This window comes from Callorhinus ursinus, unplaced genomic scaffold (assembly GCF_003265705.2).
Source record: "Callorhinus ursinus isolate GAN/ISIS: 27379988/994484 unplaced genomic scaffold, GSC_fseal_2.0 scaffold14, whole genome shotgun sequence".
Lineage (NCBI taxonomy): Eukaryota > Metazoa > Chordata > Mammalia > Carnivora > Otariidae > Callorhinus > Callorhinus ursinus.
Window position 1 is genome coordinate 304676 of NW_027397076.1, and position 19982 is coordinate 324657.

Sequence of the window (19982 nt, forward strand, 5' to 3'; positions counted from 1 at the left end):
CTACTTGCATTTTTTAGGTTAGAACAGTTTTTGAGTTAATTTTTCATTTGGTCATCTCTCCTGAACTTTGAAATAGCCCTTGGCTATGATTAAATCTCTAAGAATATAATTTGAGAAAAGCTAAGTAAAGCGAATAAATGAGATAATACTTACCTCTTCAGTTTCCTACTCCAAATTCACCATGCCCTGGGAATTAATAGCATATATCTACAGAGTTATATATACACCTCCTGCCCCATCTAAACTGACACAAATGTATGTACTGTTCTAACGCTCCTGATTATTATTCCCTTCCCTTATAGAATGCACTGATAGTGTTTAATTCTGATTATAATAATTCTTTGTTAATTATTAAAGAGGTAATTATACTCTAAGCTTCCAGTTTTCAGTTAAACAAAAAAGATTAATATGCCTATACAGAACTTTCTCCAGCACTTAACTTGGTAAGTATTTTTAAAGTGAAATCTGCTCAGCCTGTAACCAGTAAAACTATTTATGCTTGTGGTTTCTTCACAGTGGATTTCTGGCCCTTTGCTTTTATCTTTTGTGACCTTTTTAGATCCAAGGTGGAAAAATAACAGTGGTTTAGAGATGAGAAGTGCATGAACATATCATGTGATAATTCTTTGCTACACTGTTTATCCAAAGTCATAGTTTAAACGTTTTTAGTTTTAAGTGTAGGCACTTAAGTTGTTAACTAGACCAACAACCCGAAGCCCAGTATGGTTTCATCTGGCAATGGGACCTTGCTCCTTACCAAGAAAATAATTGGATTGAATTCTTGTGAAGCAAAGGAAATTGATCTTTCTTAAGGCTTCTTTCATTGACTTCAAAGGTTTGCCTACTACCAAAAATTGTTTAATTTACCTGATTCGATTGCTTCTCCCTGTAATTTTCATGGTTAAATGACACACGCCTTCCTTTTCTTTTTGGGGAATCTAAAAGCCTGTGCTGCTCCTCTCAGTAAAATGCTGTATCCACACTGCCCCTTTCTCTTTGGGGCTGCTAAAGAATAGACAGACTGTACTCATTGGCCATTGTTCTTAAAACAAAGCACAGAATTCAGAATGGCCTGGATCTGCCTTCAAGGACTGATACAAAATCTGTCTTCATCCTTTGTCCTTCTTAACTGTCACTAAAGTTCTTTCTTGGAATGGGTTCCCCCGAAACTGTTCTGGAGACTTGCTAACAGAGGTTTATTTTGGAGTCAAAACCTGGGTACCTCTTCTGGGATCCACCTCACATAAATTAAAGAGTACTTTTCTTTTTGTAAATTAAGTTTATTTTCTCATTTCTTTTATGTTTATCGTTGACTATAAAATTACAACATGTCTTGAAAGGAACCAGAGATAAGGAGACCTAAGTGGTCCTATTGTTCTCTTTAGAGTTGCTCAGTCTTTTAACTGAATGTACAGAAATTAGCTTTATTGAATTTTTTTGAAACAGTAATGGAAAAACGAGTCACAAAATAATTCCGAGATAAGTGATGCTTACATGTAAAACAGTTATCAGTGAAACAGTTAAATAACTACATGACTCCAAAACAAAAAGCAACTCTTTACCATGTCTTCTTTTTTATAATGAGACTGTCCGCGTACGGTTTTAGAACATACCCACCTAAAAACATAGATGAACACTGTTGTGCTCCCTTGCCCGTCCCCATCCCCCCCCAGTGTCCGGCTTGTCGGCATTCTGCTTTCTCAGCTTGCCTGAAAAAGTTGTTGTTGAGTATCTTCCTTTTTTTGTCTTTGACCTTCATATTCTAGATTTGATTTTCCTAGATTATGGAATGAATGTATATCATTTACATTCATACACAAGCAAAAATATATACTTAGATTATTTCGTGTGATTTTTTAAAAATCTTTTTTTTTTTTACTCCATACTCCTTTGTAAAAGCATAAAGTCAGTCATTTAATTTTCTATGATTAACTAAAACAAAGGTAGACTATCCTTTTGAAAATGTTCAATTAGGACGTATGATGAAAAATGCTACCCCTGCCAAGAAATGGAAGTAATATACTCAAATAGAATCTAGAAATGATTATATTTTTATGTATAACTTTATTGATTCCCCAGATATCACCAGTCACAACAAAGTATTACTATAAACAATAGAAAGATAATATATTGGCAGAGTGACCATATGTCCTGGTTTATCCAAAATAGTCCCAGTCTGTAGCCATTGTCTTAGCATGATTATTGGTGTCCCCTTCCTCCCTCAAGGTACTCCAGTTTGAATGATAAATTGTATTGCCCCCTCCTTATAGATTCTGTGAATAACAACTTTTAAAAAGCACCCTTTTCAAAACAATTAGAAAAACGTGATTTTTTTGGGGCGCCTGGGTGGCTCAGTTGGTTAAGCGACTGCCTTCGGCTCAGGTCATGATCCTGGAGTCCCGGGATCGAGTCCCACATCGGGCTCCCTGCTCGGCAGGGAGTCTGCTTCTCCCTCTGACCCTCTTCCCTCTCATGCTCTCTATCTCTCTCATTCTCTCTCTCTCAAATAAATAAATAAATAAATAAAATCTTTAAAAAAGAAAAACGTTATTTTTAATGTCCAGACCAAATAGTTGATTAAAAGAACATATTCACTAATAATCTCCTGTATTTCCTTCCAGTCTTTTTTCTCACATAGAATCTTAAACAGAACTCTAAATAATGGTTACCTAGTTCAACTTGACTTTGCATTCTCTGCTAGATACTTTTAGTGACTGAGAACTCATTGCTTTTCAAAATTTTAAGTTTTACTTAAATTCCAATTGGTTAATGTGCAGTGTAGTATTAGTTTCAGGTGTACCATATAGTGATTCAACACTCCATATATCACCTGGTGCTCATCACAAGTACACTCCTGAACCCCCATCACCTGTTTCACCCATCCCCCACCCACCTCCCCTCTGGTAACCATCAGTTTGTTCTCTGTAGTTAAGTCTCTGTTTTTTTATTTGCCCCTCTCTCTCTTTCTTTTTCCCTTTTGCTCATCTGTTTTATTCCTTAAATTCCACATATGAGTGAAATCATACAGTATGTCTTTCTCTGACTGACTTATTCAGACTTTCCACCATTCTGTACACTATCACCCAGCCCCATAACAATTTGTTTGTGATAATTATCACATATAATTATCTTATTAAGTAAAGATGTACACATTCTAATGTTTATATTTTCCATAAAGCTTTGTCAACCTACTTCTGGTGTGGTTGTTGCTCGAAGGGACATGTATCATAAATACTGAATGTGTAGGAGCTCTTCACATCTTCAAACAGTGCCAACTGTTAAGTTCGCTAAAGGACCACAGACCAGATCGCAGCAACCATTATTGAGATTTCTAGCAAGTTTTTAGCTCACGTGTTCTCATTACTTCTCACAGGTGTATATCTGGAATGATGGGGATCTGAATTTGGGTTAGACTTCAGTTTAGGCTGGAGTTAGGGAAAATAAAGCCTCTAATCCCATCCTCAGACACAAGTAATGTGCTATAATTTCTTGCCTGTTTCCCTGGATTTTGATTTCATGCAAAGGGAAATTATTTATTTCTTTCAAAATATTGTCAAAAGGCTGTCTTTGAAATTGCACTAACTAGGCCTTTGCTTTTCAGTAAAATTTGATAGGTAATGCTGAGTTGAAATGTTTTTCATTATACTTAAAACTGAATTAACAGGGCATGTGTTTCCAAAGGGCTTAGTTTATTTTCTTTGTTATCATCTTATGGGTTTTAGTTTTCTTTTTCTTTTCTTTATTTTTTAATTTCTATGTTCCGGCCATACCCAGGAGAACATCTGCTTTTGATTTCTCCCTTAAAAGTTACATGGTAAATTTTCTTTCTCATTCTTCTGAGATGGAAAAACTCAAAGATTATACAAATTTAAGAATATTTTTACAATGTTCATCCTATTGCTTGTTATTTATTGCAGTCTGAGGCCAGACTAAAAAGATGGCAGTTATTCGGTTCCTATAGGCCCTTGATGATAAATGAATGTCAAGACAGGTGATAAAATGTTTGTCACACTCAGTAGAAATTTTGACCACAACCATAATCCCAATAGACACACCATTCCTCAGTTTTCACAAGGCAGCTAAGATAGGGGTAAATCACTAAGGGAACGCTGGTAACACAGAGGAGTTTGGGAACTGAGAGCTGTAGGTTATAGTATAAAGCATAGAGACCTGCATTGTCCAATACAGTGTCAGCGTTGAGCACTTGAAATGTGGCAAGTCTAAATTCAGATGTGCTTTCAGTATAAAATACACATGATTTCAAAGACTTAGCAGAAAAAAGGAATATCTCATTAATGTTTTTTATATTGATGCCATGTTGAAATGATAGTATGTTGCATATATTTTATTTTAAATAAAATACATTATTGAAATTACTTTAATATATTTTTACTTTTTTAATGTGGCTAGTAGAATGTTTAAAATTATATATGTGGCTTGTGTTTTATTTCTGTCAGACAGCACTGGTATAGACAAACATATCAACATCGGGTTTTTTTTATTAAAAAAGAAAAGTTTACTTTTTTATCTCTTTTTTATCTTCTTAAATACCTGAAATGTTTACTCTTCTTAAGAATTTGAGATTCAGTCTTTGACTTTGTAGCTCTTCCAACTGGTTATTTTGTTTTCCTGACTGATATATTATGTAATCATTTTGGGGGGAGCTCTTCTAAGGAAAAAGTGTTAAGTTTAGACATAACTTTATTAAATTTTTCTTTTCAAAGCAAGAGATCCAAATGACCAAACTTAATGCGAATTAGATTTCCAAGAATGAAGGGACATTAAAAACATAATTTCATGTAAGCATTATTTTCCTGCTAGTAACTTTTTAAGCCTGGATAATCTGAATATCCTCAGCTCAGTTCCTGGCACATTTTCAGAAATGCTAAATTTTATTGAAGGAATGGTACATTAAACTTTTTTTCAAGTTTTAATTAATCTTTTTTTTTTTAATTTTATTTATTTGACATAGAGCACAAGCAGGGGGAGTGGCAGGGAGAGGGAGAAGCAGGCTCCCCACAGAGCAGGGGGAGCCCGATGTGGGACTCGATCCCAGGACCACGGATCATGACCTGAGCCAAAGGCAGTAGCTTAACCAAATGAGCCACCCAGGCACCCTTGAGTTAATATTCTTGAAACCAAATTGTAGTTAAGTTGATGGAAAAGCTAAAGTTTCAACACAAGAGGAAAGTATTAAAGAACAATAGTCTAAAAATGCTGGCTAGACTTCTCACCTTTCTAATCACAGACTTCTGAGAGATATATGTTAATTTCCTATTGTTTCTGAACAAATTATCTTCCAAGTTGGTGGCTCAAAAATACAGATTTATTATCATACAGTTCTGGAGGTCAGAAGTCCAAAATGGGTCTCACCAAGCTAAAACCAAAGTGTTTCAGGGCTGCATTCTTTCAGATGGCTCTAAGGGATAATCCCGTCCTTGCCTTTTCCAGCGTCTAGAGGCGGCCCACATTCTTTGACCTATAGCCCCCTTCCATCTTCAAAGCCAAAAATGGCCAGTTCAGTCTTTCTCAGGCTGGTGCACTTTGATTTGGACTCTCCCGTTTCCCTCTTTAACTTATAAGCAGCCTTGTGATTACATTGGGCTCACCTGGATAATCCAGGATAATCTCCCTATCTCAAGATCATTAATTTAATCACGTCTGCAAAATCTCTTTTGCCAGGTAAGGTAGTAACATTCACAGGTTCCAGGGTTTAGTATGTGGACAACTTTGGGGGGCCGTTATCCGGCCTGCCACGAAGTCTATTTATCTTCAAAGGAAAGAAGGAAATCTCCTTACTTCTGTCTCATCAGGAAGTCCCAAAGTATCAGCAAGACCTTCTTCATCCTTTACCCTAGGTGAAGATTGCTTCATTTTGTATCTTTGGTGTCTTGATTAGCATTTCCTTTGGAATACAAGCACTTCTGCTGGCTGTAAAATGTCAGTGCTTATGATACCACCCTGAATTCTTTTGGCTGCAGTTACTACGTCACAGATGCCCTTGTCAGCCCATTACAGAGCGGAGGCTCACAGAACACATTTAGCAATTAGATTTGAAAAAGAAAACTAGAAGGATTTTAGGATGAATGCAGTTTAGTTAATAGAATACTGAACTTAGGTTTCAAAGCTTAATTTCTAATTTTCTCACCATTAGCTGTAGAAAGAAGCCACCTGGAAGGAAGAAGGCCTTGTTGGTGCTTGGGTGTTTAACCTCAGTTTGATTTACTTTCTTCGTCTTAAAAGTGAAAATAACAGATTTATCCTTTCTGTACCCCATGGTTGTATTTAAAAGACAAACAAGTATGTGAGTGTATGGGTGTGTAGATCTAGATAGTCCTAATGCCAGTACTAAAAACCTCTGGTATTAGTCTCCACATCATCTGTTATCCAGCTACTAACTTACTGTTTATTAATTTAACCCAAGGCATATAAGTATGAGGCTGTGAGAATCAGCTGAAATACAGTTTATAATACTTCTACAGTGTGATATAAAAACTCATTTCTACCTGTGACCTTTCCTGAAAGGTTCATTTAACTTTTCTATTGGAGGATTCTCCAGGATTGGAGAGCTGGTTTACTGTCTTCAGCAGATGGCTAGTGTAGATGACAAACAAACGATGTCATTAATTAGTAACTTGAGATCATATACCTCAAGTTGTCGATGTGTCTGTAACATGTTGGTATCAAAATTTGTTTCTGAAAATGTTTGATATTTTCAACATATATTTTTAAAGAAAATATTAACTAAAATTACCTGTAGTAGTCCACCTCAAGCAGCGCAGCATACATTAAGAATTTTCTGTCAGCTTAGCATTGCACTTTCTAAGGTATTTGTGGTGATACCCAGATTACAGGTAGAGATAATCCATTGGGATCCTCCATGGATCGCCACTCAACCATATAGTCATGGTTGTAGAATGGAGAATGCATGGTTGTAGAATGCAAGGTAATAAGATCCTTCAAAATGATGGAATTGCTTTTCTAAAATCTTATTGAGCAATGCACACTATTGACCATCTCAGTTAAGAACATGTTTTATATATATATGGAAGGACTCATGGAAGGCAGCAGAGCAGAACTTCAATAAAAATAACAAAGGGTTCCAGGTTATCCTACAGTGGAATGTTCAAAGAATGCTAGAGGGACAATGCAGCTATTGAGAAATAGGTCTTTCCCAGAAAATCCTAAGAATTTACTACTCTACACTTGTAAATAGCTTGAGAAAATGTTACAGTTGCAAAGTAGAAAGAGAAAGACAAAGCACCTAGGATGAAACTGATACAATGCTTGATGAAATAGTCATGTAAATATATAGTAAATCCTGCTGCTTTTGGCATTGATGGTATGATTGTGACCAAGACAGTCTTTTCAGATAAATGTGAATATAGGAGTAAGTGGGTTAACTCCCTGGTTCCTGCTTTATCCACTTAGTGAATTGAAGCTCCATACAACTTATTTGTGTACAGTGCACAAATAAATTAATTCTAACTCAGAGGAGCACTGCATCGCTGTTTTATGGTGTTCTTTTCCTGTTGAACAGTATACAACTGATGTCACTAACCCATCTCATTCGCACTGCCTTTTGATTATTCCTTCTTTCCCTTTACATGGAAAATTACTAATACATTTAGTAGCAGATGTAGGCTTCAACAAATGTGTAATCTAGGCACATTTGGATAAGCTATTTTCTGGAATTCAGCTGAACCTATTTTTGCTCTGAGTGCCAGTCTGGTTTAAAATTCATTGAAGAAAAGGCATAATTGGCCACTACTTAGTGATATTTTCATTAGCTTAGATGAACATGGTGCTCTTCTTCTTCTGCACCCAGTACCTAGAGAATTGTAGATCGAGGCTATGTTTTAAATTATTCTGTTCCCAGAAGAATTATGGTGATACAAGCAAACAGGCAGAGTGGAGCTAAAATTGTATCTCCTAAAAACCCCATTATACAGTGATTACTCCTAAAGGGAAGGCTTCATGTGGAAGTTACTGGGGAATGATGGATTTAATTAAGTATTTTTAGCATTACATAAAGGGACATGTAAATTAACAGCATGAATTGAAAGAGAAAGAACATCTAAAAGAAATGTTCAGATTCTTGGTGGAAGAGTTTGACCCGAGTAGCTCTGTACTTTAATTTTGGTCTGGCCTCACATGCTTTATGTTTTATTTTATTATTGTTCTTGTTGTTAATTACATTATCATTATTATTGTTGTTGCTATTATTGTTATTATTATTACTACTACTACAGTTCTGTATTCTGTTATTGGATTTAATTTCCCTTTACCAAATATGCATGGACCAAAAATATGACTTTGAGAGAGTATTGCTGAGTCGATGCTGATGTCAGTTTCATACTGTGATATTTTTTCTCTGTTTACCAAGAGATCAATATTTCAATATAACGATGTGCATGTTTTCCCCCCTTCTCCCGCTGCATGCAGGGATTCGGGTTCGTAACTTTCGAGAATAGTGCTGATGCAGACAGGGCCAGGGAGAAATTACACGGCACCGTGGTAGAGGGCCGTAAAATCGAGGTGCATGTCTTCAATAATTCAATTTCTGGTTTATATTTTTATTTCTCTTTTTGTGTATTCCCTCACTTATTTCACATTTGGAGCCCTGTCTTGTGTGTGTGTGTGCACACACGCATATGTGTGTGTGTCTGTGTCATTCACCTTCTTGCACTAAAATGTGTAAAAGTAACACTTCTGTCCTCCTTTCCCCATTTTTTGGTTGCTGGGGGGGTTTCATTTTGATTTACTCGTGTGCGTGTACATGTATATATGTTTCTTATTTACTTTTTTCCTCCAAAATGTTCATCCTTCTGCTCTTTTGATTTTTTTCCTTTGCTTCAGTTTGCGAGACTCCATATGAATACCTGTGATCAGGCCAAAATAAAACTAACTTTATAAATGTCTAAAAACTATCCAATTTGTGACATTGTGTCCTGTAATTAATCAAGGAGCCAGCCAATATCCTCTCTCTCTCGGGCGGCCAGTTCGCCTCCATGTGCGTGTGATAAGCAAGGAGTACAAGCCTGCTGAGATGGTGGGGAGGGAAGAAAGAACCCACAACTCGTGGAGTTTTTAAGTATATTTAATATCAAGAATTTCTCCAGTTAATGGATAAAATCCTCAGACCAAGGGTTTGACGGCTGCCTGGCAAATGTGCTGTGACTGTGTTCACGGCAGCCACGTGGTGTTCGCCAACCCTTTTGAAGAACGCAGTGAAGGTTAACTGGCTCCTTTCCCCTTTCCCAGTTTTTAAAAGTATGAACTATAAAAGCCACCATTTTGAGTAAGATGTCTGCATATTTTGCTTTTTCCCTCCCTTTCCGATGGTTTAGCATTTAGGGCCCTTCACTTGACTCACTCTTTCCATGGTAACTATACACAATGCTGGCGATGGTGCCCGTTGGCGGTAAGTGAAACAAAGCGCTAGAGAAGAAGCTTTTTCAATTGTTAATTACAAAACAATTAAATAAGAAAGAAAAAGTCCATCTGCCATCTCACATTAACACTACAAAATGTGATTTGACTTGTTCCTCTTCCTTTTCCTTTCCCCCTTTTATTTTCAATGCTCTTGAGTAATGCCGCCTGGACTTTGGATGTACATATTGTTTGTAGCAGTCTGAGCTGTTTGATTACTGACATCATGGTGATTTTTTTTCCCCTTGCACATCTTACTCAGAGTTACTGAGCTCCAAGTTTGGCCGGTTTTAGTAATGCACTTCCTGCCCCTGCTTCCTTCCCCTTCCCCAGACCTCTGTAGCTCTGACTGTTCTTTCCTTGCCCGCAGCACCCCTCCTGACTTCCTCTCTTCTTTCCCCTGCCTTCTTGCTCTCTTTCCCCAAGTTCTGTCCCCATTCTTTTCCCTCTGTCTCTCCTACCCTTTCTCTGTTTCCTGCGGCAATTGGTCTCTTGCTGACTGGTGGTTTCTGACTGGTTCTGGCCATTTTCCTTTTAGCGCTTGGGTGCATTCTGCTCTAGTGGCTAGTGTAAGCTCTGACCCCATTCTAATCCTTGTCTGTGAGAACCTCGCTCTTCACTCTCTCCCCTCTTTCCAAAACCGATTGTTTTTTCTTTCTTTTATTTGTGTGTGTGTGTGTTAACTGCATGCTCTCAGTCTCATCATTGTTGTATCCCATTCTTTCTTTTTAAATGTGAAATGTTTCTATTATTTGGTGGGTCGAACTAGAGTAAATGGAGTTTCTTTTCCTCACAAAGGAAGATTTCTCCTCTGCCAATCCTAAAAGACCTATTAAGACATTTTTTGGTTCCAGTTCCACCTAAAATTGGTCTTTCCATAACACAGATTTATAACCATACAAATTTAACTTTAATGTAAATCCCCAGAGGCAAAATAAGACATTTATATTTGGTGTGTTTTATAATTCTTTTAAAAGCTGGCCTGTTCTCTGACTTGACCACACGATATACAGCCAGGTTCTATGGTGATGCTGCACCCTCCTTGCAAGAGCTTTAGGCTGGTTCTGACCCTGGGCTGCAGTCTTCTGGCTTTGAGGCTCCATTCATCTTTTTGTCATCAGCACCATCTTTGTAACATCTGCTTACCCTAGCACTGAGAATGCTCTAAATTCTGCACTTCTGTAATGAGGGTGGAGAGAACCATAAAACAAAAGAAACCGAAGCTTTATTTTTTCCATTAAGTGCCTCATGTAAAGGCCTTCTGAAAACATTAGTCTTAAGTGGATAGACCACATACTCTAGAAAATACAGCCCGGTCCTGAAGATGGTCAACATGGGATTCTAAGTTTTGATATTTTTTTAACTCCTCAAACAGTAAAATCTTACACAGTCATCAAAAATGATGAACATTAGAACAGGTGAAATCCATAGATTTATTTTCTTATCTTACTGTAAACCTATTCCCTGACCCATATGGCAAGCCTCTGTTTTATCAATGAACTTCAAAGTTCATGCGCAGAGTTGTTCCCAATTTACTTTTTCCCATATTTTCCATAATGCAGAGACTTCTCTGTTTAAGAGATCACCAAAGAACTTGCAAATGTATCTTTCCTTTTGATACCTTTAGCCCACGTTTTCCATTTGGAGACCAAGAAACTGCATTTTACTCTTGTTAGCCTCATTTTATAAACACTTTAATTAAAATACTATATATTAATATTTTATATTGCTATATTAATTATTTAAAATCAATGTTCTCTGAAATTTACATTTTATTAAACTGAGTGCTGTGTTACCGGATGAGCAACTTCATGTTCCCTAATATGGTCTACTTTCTCCCTGCCCCTTCTGTTTCCTTTATGTTTTTAGGTGAATAATGCTACAGCGCGTGTAATGACCAATAAGAAGATGGTCACACCATATGCAAATGGTAAGAGATGACAGATCATCCTCAGAAGGGTGTCATTTATTCTTGTATTAATATGTGAACTTTGGGTAATCATCAAAGAATCTCTTGATTTCAGTCCTATGGCAGTTTGTTTCATTTACATTGAACTATTTTCTTTACTAGGAGAGTATTTTTACAGTTTTGTCTTTTTACAGCTAACTTGTTTCTTAGAATTAAGCTTAGTTTTTCAGTTACTAAGCTGTAATGACCTCAGTAAAGTTCATCATACACAGAGTGTAAACACGTCATTTGAGGTTACCTGTTAACCCAGTGGGGTCCCACTAAGGCACCCTCATTTTTAGCTGCTACTGTTCTTTGTGATATGATAGGCTTGTCCGTAATACGTGCCCACCAATGTTCACTTTTACTGCTGATCCCTACCCGCATCTGAGCTTGAGTGGAATAATTCTTGACCCCTGCTCTCCTGTTAAAAGTATGCCCTAGAGAGAACAGCCATGGTGCGCATGCGTGCATGTGTTTTCCATCTTCTGTCCCAGGACTACATGTTATAGAGTGGGTTTCATACATGTTTCTCATTAAGAAAGAAACCTTGTGAATATTTTGCCTAACAAAAGCAGAACCTGTACATCATTTGTCAGTTTAGTCTAGACCCATGTCATCTGATTGATAGACCTGACTTTGAACCTGCAGTGCAACAGTGGTCTTGCCAGCTGTGCTCTACAGGGCCTTAGGGGGAGGGGTGGGGAGGAAACCCACAGGCTGGGTCTTAAGGCCTGCAGCAACTCCTTCTCTGTCATACATTTTAGCGTTCTGCATGAAATTTTATCTAGAATCGAATGGGATGTTTGCTGCTGCCTTTTAAAAGTTTGAATCTACTGCTAGAGTATGATTGTGCAGGTAATGTCTTAACTCAAATATAAGTATCTCAGTATATTCCGTGATGTCTTCAGTAGATACATTTAGGCCACCTTTTCAAACAGATGGTATAAATCAGCATAATTTGCATTTATTAGCATAATTTACATTTTCCCTACCCATTTTATCAATGGTATATCATGTGATACCACCACCTCCCCCTTTACCTCTTGTTTGTTTTGTTTTGTTTTGTTTTGTTTTGTTACACTACCATCACAAAAACAACTTTCTGGGATGCCTGAGTGGCTCAGTTGGTTGAGCGTGTGCCTTCGGCTTGGGTCATGATCCCAGGGCCCTGGGAGTCCCACATCCGGCTCCTTGCTCAGTGGGGAGCGTGCTTCTCCCGCTTCCTGTTGCTCTCCCTGCCTGTGCTCGCTTGCTCTCTGACAAATAAGTAAAATCTTTAAAAAAAAAGTTTGCAATTTTGATAATAACCCCAATGTAAACAAAATAGGAAGGAGAAGCAAAGTATGTCAAATTTCCTTTAGATCCAGGGAGAATGGTGTCGTAGAAAGAGTCACTGACTGGAATTTAGAAGACAGAAATTCTACTTCTAGATTTGATTCTTCATTTTGCTCTGTGTCATTGGGCCAATTTTTTTTTTTTAAGATTTTATTTATTTGTTTGTTTGTTTGACAGAGAGACGGGGCCAGGGAGAGGGAGAAGCAGGCCTCCCGCCAAGCAGGTAGCCTGATGCAGGGCTCGATCCCAGGACTCGGAGATCGTGACCCGAGCCCAAGGCAGTCACTTAACCAACTGAGCCACCCAGGCACCCCTGGGCCAATTTTTTTAACCTGATTCTGTTTTTGTCTCTATTAATTGGCAGTCACAGAATTTTAGCACCTGAAGGCACTGTGGAAGTCATCAAAACCCAGCCCTCTTAGCTTATTATTTAGGAAATTAAGCCCAGAGAAGTACAGTATTTACTTGCCCCAGCTGTGGTACCTTTCTTAATTCTCCCTTTGGGTTTTGTAAAGGTCAAAATACATTGTAAATTGTACAAAACTAAACATATTCCAAGTATTTTTTTTTTTTAAGATCTTATTTATTTGACAGAGAGCAAGCGAGAGCAGGAACACAAGCAAGGGAAGAGGGAGAAGCAGGCTTCCTGCTGAGCAGAGAGCCCGACACAGGGCTCCATCCCAGGACTCTGGGATCATGACCTGAGCTGAAGGCAGATGCTTAACAACCGAGCCACCCAGGCACCCCCATTCCAAGTATTAGTGACAGCATACCATTATATACCATTATTAAAATGTATATTATTACATAAGGGAATACTTAAGGAATAATGCCATTGGCAGGAAGGAAAAAAGTCATTTTTTGAATATTATTCTAAATTAATATTCAAGCCTAACAGAGCCAAACTTTACAGACCTATAGCTGCTTGTGGTTAAAGCTTCTGAGAAGAGTGTGCTAGGTTCCTTCTGGTGAATTCTCAGCCAGCAGTTTAGTTTACGTTGGTTAGAATCACTTGATTTGTCTGACATTGCAGAACATTGTGTTCTTACAACTCCAGTAGGATTTGAACCGAGATATTTGCTCAACTTCTATGTAAAATAATGTGCTCACCATCTATGAGCACAATAAATAATGAATGGGGGATTGGATTGGTTCAGAATGAATGAGTTTTCTCTTGAATACTGTCTCCATTCTTTCAGAAAAATAATGGAGCATGTTTGCTTACTTATGTGTAAAATTCTTATAAATGTCTATTGATTAAAGTTTTCATCTGGAATTCTCCTTAACTATCAGTGGGCAGTAGTACATTTTTCTTTTGTAACTCCTGCTACATTCCTATAAATATAAAAAGGGGGAATGAAGAAATAAAGTTGACATCAAACCTAATGTCTGGGAATACTTAAAGTTTATAAATGCTTAGGCTGATGTTCAGCAGCAGTCTAGTATCCTTCAGCTAAAACGACTGGTTAAGTATGTGCATTACCAGTAAAATCCCAAGACATGCATGAAGTTGGGGATGTACCTTGAATTTTATTACTGCGTGTCTCTTCTTGTTCACCTGCCTGAGGTTAATCAACCAAATTCCAATGGTAAATCCCAAAGAAAGGGGATTTTGGCTTACCCAGATTTGCATCAGCATGGTATGATTGAACACAGAGCCAAAGATCAGCTCAAACTTGAATTCAGAGGATACCTTTATAAAGCAGCGAGAGTAGCGAATAGTGTGAAGATAATGTATAAGAAAATGCATCACAGTGTGGTGTAGAATGACATATTCTGCCTTTCTCCTTTTTCTAAAAATAATACATTCTGAGCAGTTCTATGAGAGAGACCATGCCAGAGCCCAGGGTTTATTTATATTTCTGATATTTCTTTGTCCTTCTCTCATTCCTTCTCCGTCTTCCTACTTCCCTCCCAGTTTTTCTCTCCCTCCAGTTTTCGCCCATACTTACCCCTGTCCAGCTCCTCATTATCCTCCCCTCACTGTGCTCCTCCTGCTTAAAGATGCTCAGCTGTGGAAATGCCTGCCCCGCCCCCAAACCTCCCAGCTGGCATTTACAGAGAAGATGGTGATGGGTGGAGATAAGCCCAGGGGTATCTGGAGCCAGCTTGCACATGCCCTCATCACCCCTTTTCCCCATGTTCCTCACGTAATCTTAAATGTTCACTGTCCTCTCTTCCCATTTCAGGTTGGAAATTAAGCCCCGTAGTTGGAGCTGTATATGGCCCTGAGTTATATGCAGGTAGTATTTCGTTAATTTTTCCATTTGTGAGCACGTTAACTGTAACACATCTGTTGTTGTTCAATTTACTATTCTTTGTAATCTTTTTGCATTTTTTTAATTTTTTTTTAAATGCAATCAGCATCCAGCTTTCAAGCAGACGTGTCCCTAGGCAATGATGCAGCAGTGCCCCTATCAGGAAGAGGGGGTATTAACACTTACATTCCTTTAATCAGTAAGTAGCCTATGTCGGCCTGGCGTGGATTTTGACTGTTGTGAGTAAACAGTGATGTGTGCTAGTCTTTTTTTTCTTCCTCGAGTATAATATGTAACTGAAGAGGAGGCCTTCTCGAGAGAGTTAAATGCTGTCACAGTGCCCTGTCCTGCTTAACCTGTGTTAGAATCTTTCTGACCAGATATTAAGATTGCCACGAAGCATAAATAGTTGGAAAAGGTCGAGGGGGGTGAGGACATGTGTAGAACATTTTAGTCTGCACTTGATATTAAAGAAAACCAAAGAATTGGTACTTGTGGAATATATTATGTTCTCTGCAAGTCAGCTCTGGGCCCTCTAGTAGAGTATCATTTAGAAGTACGTCCAGTATTAATGATTATTCTCCACTCTGTTGATACCTCTAAAGTCATTCTGACCTGAGCCATTTTGCTCCAGCAAAAGGTATAATTAAAAAGAGTTCAGTGAACACGAAATAAATGTTTCTGTGTGCTTTCCAAAGGATAGCACACTTAAAATAGACCTTTAGAAACTGCCTGCCTCCCTAAAGGCCACAAGATTACAGGGGAGAAGTCGTTTCCCTCTCCCCTTACATTTCTGGATTAAAACATTTTAGATAAAAGAATAAAGTGGACTAATGAAATGTCTAAAGATTATTGTGTGCCTTGGAGATTGGCACCATGTACAAACACAAAAGACTGTTCTTACGAAGAATAATTATTATATTGCATAGTAACATGGGAAAACAAGACTAATAATTGGCCAGCTAAAGAGTTTATATCAATCCATGTAAACTGCCCGCAGAAATGAAGTCTCATCTCTTATTATGGCAGTAGTTCTCAGAGCTTCTTGACCTGTTTCTCACCAAGCGTGCGTTGTAAATGCCAGAATTGAGAAGGAGCAGAGTAACCTCACTCAAGATGGGTGATGAACAGAGCGTGCATCGTTAGCCTTGCATATTGGGTCTCTCCATTTTTTTCTCAGAAAAGGTGGGGTACATATCTTTCCACCTTTCCTGGAATTGGTTCAAAGCAAGTTGGGATTGTACCCCCTGCTGTTGAATGCAAGTTGACATTTCTGTCATATTTTGGGTCTCCCTTTAGTTCCTGGCTTCCCTTACCCGACTGCAGCCACCACGGCGGCCGCTTTCAGAGGAGCCCATCTGAGGGGCAGAGGGCGGACGGTATACGGTGCGGTCCGAGCGGTACCTCCAACAGCCATTCCCGCCTATCCAGGGTAAGCACGAGATTCCAAAATAAGCAGCTGGACGGAAAAGAATACCATGGCCCTCTCACAACTTCTGGAACGTTGCCGTGCCACATCGTAGAGATTCTATGAATATTTGTAAATTAATGGATTAGATGGCAAGAACCAAAATAGACCATCATCAGAATGTAACACAATATCGATTCGTTATATAAATCTTCATTTTGGCCACCTTAAGCCCTCGTGGTAGTGGCTTAAGACAGCAGCCAGAACGGTCTTGTGTTGACTAGCAGTGTGTTGGCATGGAGTTCACTCAGCATCGCACGAATATGGATTAACACTACTGCAGAGAACCAAAATAGGAGCTCAAGACTGTAGTCCAAGACCGCATCTGCTGTGCTCACCCCCTTATCACCACCCTGTGTTGGGGCTGAGGCTACCACATCGCCCTCCCTTTTGGTTTCACTGCCTGGGTGGTGAGCAGCAGAGCTAGCTACCCACAATGGATTTGCTTTCTTTGTAGGAAACGGATTAAAAGAGGTTAATTCAAAGATGAACCAAGTCCAATTGAATCCAGGGAGAAAGGGAGAAGTAGGAAGAATTAAACTACAGTTGGCTTCTGAATGATGGTAAAACAACTAATGTAGCTGAGCATCCCTCACCCTTTGATTTTTGTATGGAGGGTGTCTCACGCAGTGGAATGATTCCATAGCAACAAATCAATCCTTTGCTGTTTGAACGGGGGAGGAGTGAAGGTGGCAGGTTTTGTTTTTTGTTGTTTTTCAGTGTTAGCCTAAAATGTATCTTTTTATGAAGAGTGGACTTCAATAAGTTAGCTGTACTAAGGACTTTCTTTCTTCAAAGAGGCGACATTTGTGTTCTGCATCTTTTCTCTGCCAATGACAGGGTTTTTTCCATATTCTCTCAGAGAAAGAAATGCAGTGGCAGAGGAGCCTGTTCACTGCTACTTAGTTAAAACCCAAAGGGAAAGAGCCTCCTCTGTAGGTCCTTTTCTGACAGCAGAATTGGCTTTGAGGTATACTAACTTAGCATTCATTCATAGACCAAATGGACATGCCATTAGAGGTCCTCCGTTGCACAGAATTAAAGCATTTTTATTAGACAAGTATGCATGTTGAACTGGACAGGCTCCAAAAGCTGCCGGAAGGTAACTGCTTTAGAAATAAACTTTTGTTTGCAGTTTATAGATGTTTAAATCCCATGCATTCCATCATCTCCATCTTCTGCCATTACTTGCTTTTAATTTTATTCTTTCTTCTCTCAACTTGACCTTTGACCTTCAACCTCTGACATCTCTTTAAAGAAGTGAATAAAGATGCAGTATTATTTCATCAAGAAATACTCAAGTAAAATATAAAAACAAACCTTTTGGAAGTTCTGCACACCAGGAAAATTGTTCATGAAGCGCCTTCCATTTCAATCCAAGAGAGTTTACCGTCATGCTGGCAAAGCGATACCACTTACCAGAAACATGGGACTTTTTTATTTTGTAATCTTCCTGAGTTACTTTATAAAAACGGTTGGATTCGTTCCTATTCGATGTAGCTCATTTCAGTATATTGGCCAAACTTGAGAACCCATTCTCTGCCAAGTCTGTGTCAGGATTGTGTTCGCTCAAAGATATTTTTATCTTTATGTCTAATCATACCAATCTCTGTGCATTACATTGAACACTGATTTCCCATGTTTTCTTTTTTATTAACTAAACCACCGGTTTACAAGGAAGATGGCAAGGAATAAGTCCAGTATTATATGGGGAATGGCCTAAAATTGCTTTTCAGCTTAGTAAACTAATTTCATCATTAATCATTATGTTCTAGCTTCCTTGTGGCATTTGATACAGGGAATATTAGAATTCTTCTAGAATTTAGGTGAATATTCCCAGTGAGTGATGCAACTTAGGGTAAACTTAATTCGTGTTTTTAATGCCACCACTCTTCTCTGTCGAAGAGATGTTTGTCATCTTTGCCTGTGTCCCCTACTGAAATAGTTGAGGGTTAATTAATCACCACTTGGCTTCAGTGCTTTCCATTCGGTCAGCCTTCTCCTTATGAACAAGTGTCTTTTTTACTAAAATGCAGTTGAGAGGCAGATTACTTTCTAATATCAATCTCTAACTGCAGTTGGAAAGTATGAAAATGGATAGAACATAGTAGCTAAATGAGCATCACAGATGAATTCAATCTGCCTGTTGTGTAATACAAAGGCGCAGCATATTTGGGGCATTGCAAAGTGTGACCGTACTATCCTGTAAACCCAACAAAATACCATTGTAAATAGAATTCAGAAACTTTCCAGCTACCTGCAAAAAATAAATTATTTCATTTTCAAGTAAAAAAATATGATTTAAAGACCTCACTAGCTTATTATAACAGAGAAGATAGTGGTGAAAATTTCCAGCTTGCTTAGTTGAATAAACAATAAACATCTTCTCATTTAAAATATCCAAATCTTGATTTAACAAATGTGAAGAAGAAAGTCTTATCTTGTATCTCTACTGCTGTTTCATGTCTTTTGGTCCCAAAGTAATGTTTTGGGGGAAGTCTGTATGCACAGAAATACCTCAAAAGGTTTGAAATCTATGATTATAATAGTTTAGTGTTGCCCAGGATTTAAAAAAAAAAAAAAAATCCATGTATTTTGTTTGATACAAATTTATTTTTCTAAACAGGAAAATAAACCCTTCTATTCCTAATCAGCTACTTTCCCAGTTTTATCCTTTTAAATAAAACAGGATGATCCTTAGTCATGCCCAGAACGTCAGTTATCAATTCTGTTTTTCAGAGTTCCAGGAATATGTTTATGGTCAAAAAAGAACCCTTAAAATCTTCCAGTTCCTCCTTCCCGCTCTGGATTATATTGTTACTATCTGGGATCCCCACTGCACCTTTCAATTCTTGGACCTTGGACCAATCACCTTAACCTTTAGCTCATTATCTCTGCTTGTGAAAGCAATGCATTGTGGGTATTTTTGGTTGTGTTTTTTTTTTTAATTACATTTCTCTGTTTACTTTGGTCAGAATTGATTGACTTGTTTTTCTGAGGTGTTGCATTGGTTCTTAAAATGCTGAATAATAATACTCTGCATGCTTGTGTGATCAGCCAAATCTTATCGCATGTCTAATGTGCAGGGTAAAAAAGCAGGTGATGTATGGATATCAGAAAAAAAAATGTACATACTTCTAGGAAACTGAAAACAAAATACTAAACATAATTTTGAAACATACTCTACATACAGGTCCTGCCCTGATGGAATTCTTTGGGTTCGTTTATTTTTCACGTTAGATACCTCTTTCCGTGCCTCTCCCCCCACCGCATACACATGCAGTCATTTTGAAACTCTTTAAAGAAAAATTTCCTCCTAGGGCAAGCTTTTAAAAAAAAACAAAAAAACCCAAGTATGAAAACTTGATGTTTCTCATCCAGCAGATTTCCGATAGTTCTATTAGGCCCTCTGGGAATGCTTTTTATTGTTGTAATCTTCCTGTAATGACCAAGTATCCAGGTGTCCATTCCAGTTTTGCACTCCTCCCCCTCCTCGCATGCCCTGGAGCTGTATAACGTGCGTGTGCACCTGCACGGT

General features: G+C 38.2%; 1 protein-coding gene across 14 annotated transcripts in view; it reads left to right on the forward strand.

The window, feature by feature from the left end:
• The window catches only part of RBFOX2 (RNA binding fox-1 homolog 2), a 281421-nt gene that overhangs the window by 244786 nt on the left and 16653 nt on the right, over nucleotides 1-19982 (forward strand). For 8 of the 14 annotated variants that reach the window (XR_012380612.1, XM_073900304.1, XM_073900303.1 and 5 more), the window contains 5 exons: nucleotides 8446-8538; nucleotides 11302-11362; nucleotides 14908-14961; nucleotides 15083-15175; nucleotides 16264-16408. Coding sequence is in view for 13 of the 14 variants with exons in the window: in XM_073900304.1 (XP_073756405.1) it covers nucleotides 8446-8538; nucleotides 11302-11362; nucleotides 14908-14961; nucleotides 15083-15175; nucleotides 16264-16408 (446 nt within the window). In the remaining variant the exon portion in view is untranslated. The remainder of the gene's footprint in view (nucleotides 1-8445; nucleotides 8539-11301; nucleotides 11363-14907; nucleotides 14962-15082; nucleotides 15176-16263; nucleotides 16409-19982) is intronic. The other 6 variants (XM_025882118.2, XM_025882117.2, XM_073900306.1 and 3 more) reach the window with 3 other exon arrangements.